This window comes from Poecilia latipinna, unplaced genomic scaffold (assembly GCF_001443285.1).
Source record: "Poecilia latipinna isolate Pla-1442-1.1 unplaced genomic scaffold, P_latipinna-1.0 Scaffold580, whole genome shotgun sequence".
NCBI classification, from domain to species: Eukaryota; Metazoa; Chordata; class Actinopteri; order Cyprinodontiformes; family Poeciliidae; genus Poecilia; species Poecilia latipinna.
The window spans coordinates 286,985-289,720 of NW_015113196.1; the positions used below are offsets into that span (position 1 = coordinate 286,985).

General features: G+C 36.0%; 1 protein-coding gene across 1 annotated transcript in view; it reads left to right on the forward strand.

The window, feature by feature from the left end:
* The window catches only part of LOC106953432 (arrestin domain-containing protein 3-like), a 14,692-nt gene that overhangs the window by 3,954 nt on the left and 8,002 nt on the right, over nucleotides 1–2,736 (forward strand). Inside the window, exons 2-4 of the mRNA XM_015042196.1 lie at nucleotides 919–960; nucleotides 1,243–1,303; nucleotides 1,566–1,716. Coding sequence (XP_014897682.1) covers nucleotides 919–960; nucleotides 1,243–1,303; nucleotides 1,566–1,716 — 254 coding nt within the window. The remainder of the gene's footprint in view (nucleotides 1–918; nucleotides 961–1,242; nucleotides 1,304–1,565; nucleotides 1,717–2,736) is intronic.

A 2,736-nucleotide genomic window follows, 5' to 3' on the forward strand; every position in this document is an offset into this window, starting at 1 on the left:
CATGAAGCTTATTTTGAAACAATGCAAGTTCAAAACAATATTTTGTGTGTGTATATATATATATATATATATATACTGCCACCCCTAAAAAATCCCTGCCCCCCCTCTTGCCACCCCATAAATATTTTTCTAGATCCGCCCCTGCCAGTCGTTGAAATCAAAGGTTGTTCGATTTTGTTTTAAGACACAAAATAAGAGCTTTCAGCTTTATTTCTTTTTTACCCAGAATGGATAGGAAGAAACTTTTAAAGGTAGTTCTATTTTCTTCATGTTTAAATCATGGCTAACATGAACCATGCAACCAAATCTGTGAACCATCATTTACTGTGACTTTAGGAGGCGCTATTTCTCCTTTGATCCGCCCTTACATTGTAATAAAAGAATGTCTAAAACACACAACACAAGTACAAATGTTGTCCAAAACCAGCAGTTAAAAACCAAGCTAAATAATAGTAGTAATATAGTGATATAAGCATAATTTGTAATAGAAGAATATGAGATGGTTCATAAATTAATCTGCTGATCTTGCAGATGAAATATATGATTTGTTTTATATGTGGCTGAAGCTAAAAGGGAAAAAAAAAGTTAAGAGAGGATAGTTTATTAAGTGCATCAGAGGTTTTAACTCTTTGATTTAAGGCAATTTCTGTTAACTGTTCAACATATGTTTCACATGGAAGCAGTGAGCTGTATCCAGAAAATGGAAACGATGAGAATGAATCACAGCAACTTGCTTTCTCACATTAAAATGTTTTGCACAATTTTCTGGATTGTTTATAATAACAGGTCACACTGTGAAATATTCATAAAACAGTTTTTGTTTTTTGTTTTTTGCCGTTAAAAATATTTATTTTAAATACTGACTTTTTGGGTCAAGCTGGCTTCATTTGTTGCATTGTAATTCCTGTTTGTCTGCAGATGACCAGAAAACATTGATTGCACACCAAAGTGGAGAAACTTGTAAGTCTTTGTATTTCTCTGTCAGGCGTTTTTTTTCTTCTTTTATTACAATGAAAACATGCCAGTGGTCTAACTTTGCTTTTTGTAATAATAACGCACATTTTGTTAGGACATGCGTCCAGTTTAGAAAAGCTTTATATGCGTTGGTTTAAATGAGAGCTTCAGAGCTTCAATTAGATTTTATCTGGAAGTCCATCCCAAAGCCTCACAAAGGAAAATGAATTGTTTTTCTTATTTTTTCTATTCTTTTGTTACACTTCTATGTTTTTTATTTCTTCTTAGACTCCAACGTTGTGCCTCCAGGAATCCATGTGTATCCATTCTCCTTTCAATTCCCTCTCCAGTAAGAATCAGTTCTAATTATTGTTGTTGTTTAAGTTATTATTAAGGTTACACTGTTCTACATATGCATTATGTTGTGGTGGGGTTAAATAAGGAACTTGAATTAATATACCATACCACACGTTCTTTTTTTTTTTTTTTTTTTTTTTTTTTTTTTTTTTGCTTGTCACTGTTAAACGTGTCTTTCATTACACCATTTATAAAAAAATTAAGAACAAAAAGTGATTCTCACTGTTATCTGTCTCCATGTTTTTCCTCGTTAGGAATATTCCCTCCACCTTTAAAGGTGCAGACGGTAAAATTGTGTACTTGCTGGAGGCTGTTTTGAGCAGGTCGATGAGGATGGACAGCAAAGAATCAACCATGATCAACTTTGTGGCAAAAGGAGATCTGAACCCAGTTTCTGGATTAATGGTATTTTTGACATCTGTGCCATGTTCCGTCTCTTTAGATGTCAGGGGCCTGATGTACGAATACTTGAATTAATTTGGTACAAAAACATGCTGCATGCTTAAATCAAGAAAATGTGCACCGACTAATCCAGATTTCCCAAGACACGTGTCCAAGCACACTCCTTTTGTATATTCAAATCAGTGTGAATTTGAGAACATATGAGGAAATGCCAGGCAACCACAATGTTAATAGGTTCACATCAACCTTATGAAATGATTGCGCTTTTAGCTGTGTGTGTGCAGTTAGCAGCTTCAGTCGCATTTGGAAAAGTGTCTCTTGCTGCAAACGATACCTTAATGTCTGCTTGTACAACAACGCTACTTGGATTGACCAGGCTGACAAATGGTTTCTGAGCATGCCGTGCTGTGACTGGCCACAGTCCCAAGCACAGATCCAACATGATTGCTGTAGAAAACCTAAACAGCTGGTGAGTCTGGTATTTTGGACCAGAAGGTTCTCTTGTAGGGTATTTTAACTTGTACATATAAAGAACCAAACAGAGTACTATCTTTCAGCCTTTGCAAAGGGAGAGAGTCACAGCGGTGCCTCAGAACAACTCCAACTTGCCTCCTTGCAGCAGCCTGGTTTTATTGAAAGCAGGGTGAGGGTCAGTCATAAAACAGAAACTTAAAGATAAGAAATAGAGGGTTCCCTCTGAACGAGCTGAAACCAGTTTCTCCAAGAACAGGATGGACCACCTCACCCTGTTTCAAGACAAACAAGTTATTCATGAGATAACTATTTGCAAAACTCTGACACCTCTCATACTTTTAATGTAGTTTTTTCCCCCCCTACATAGTGCCTTTAGCAATATCAACTAATTGAGTTGAAGCCTTTGTCAATAAAAGGCATTTTCTACATTCCACATCCTTTTAATATGAACTCATCCAATTGTACAGACATAGGTCTATGGTTATTCACCTCGGTTTTACTTACTGTACATTTCCACAACACTAAAAGTTTGCCAGTATATGCTTTGAG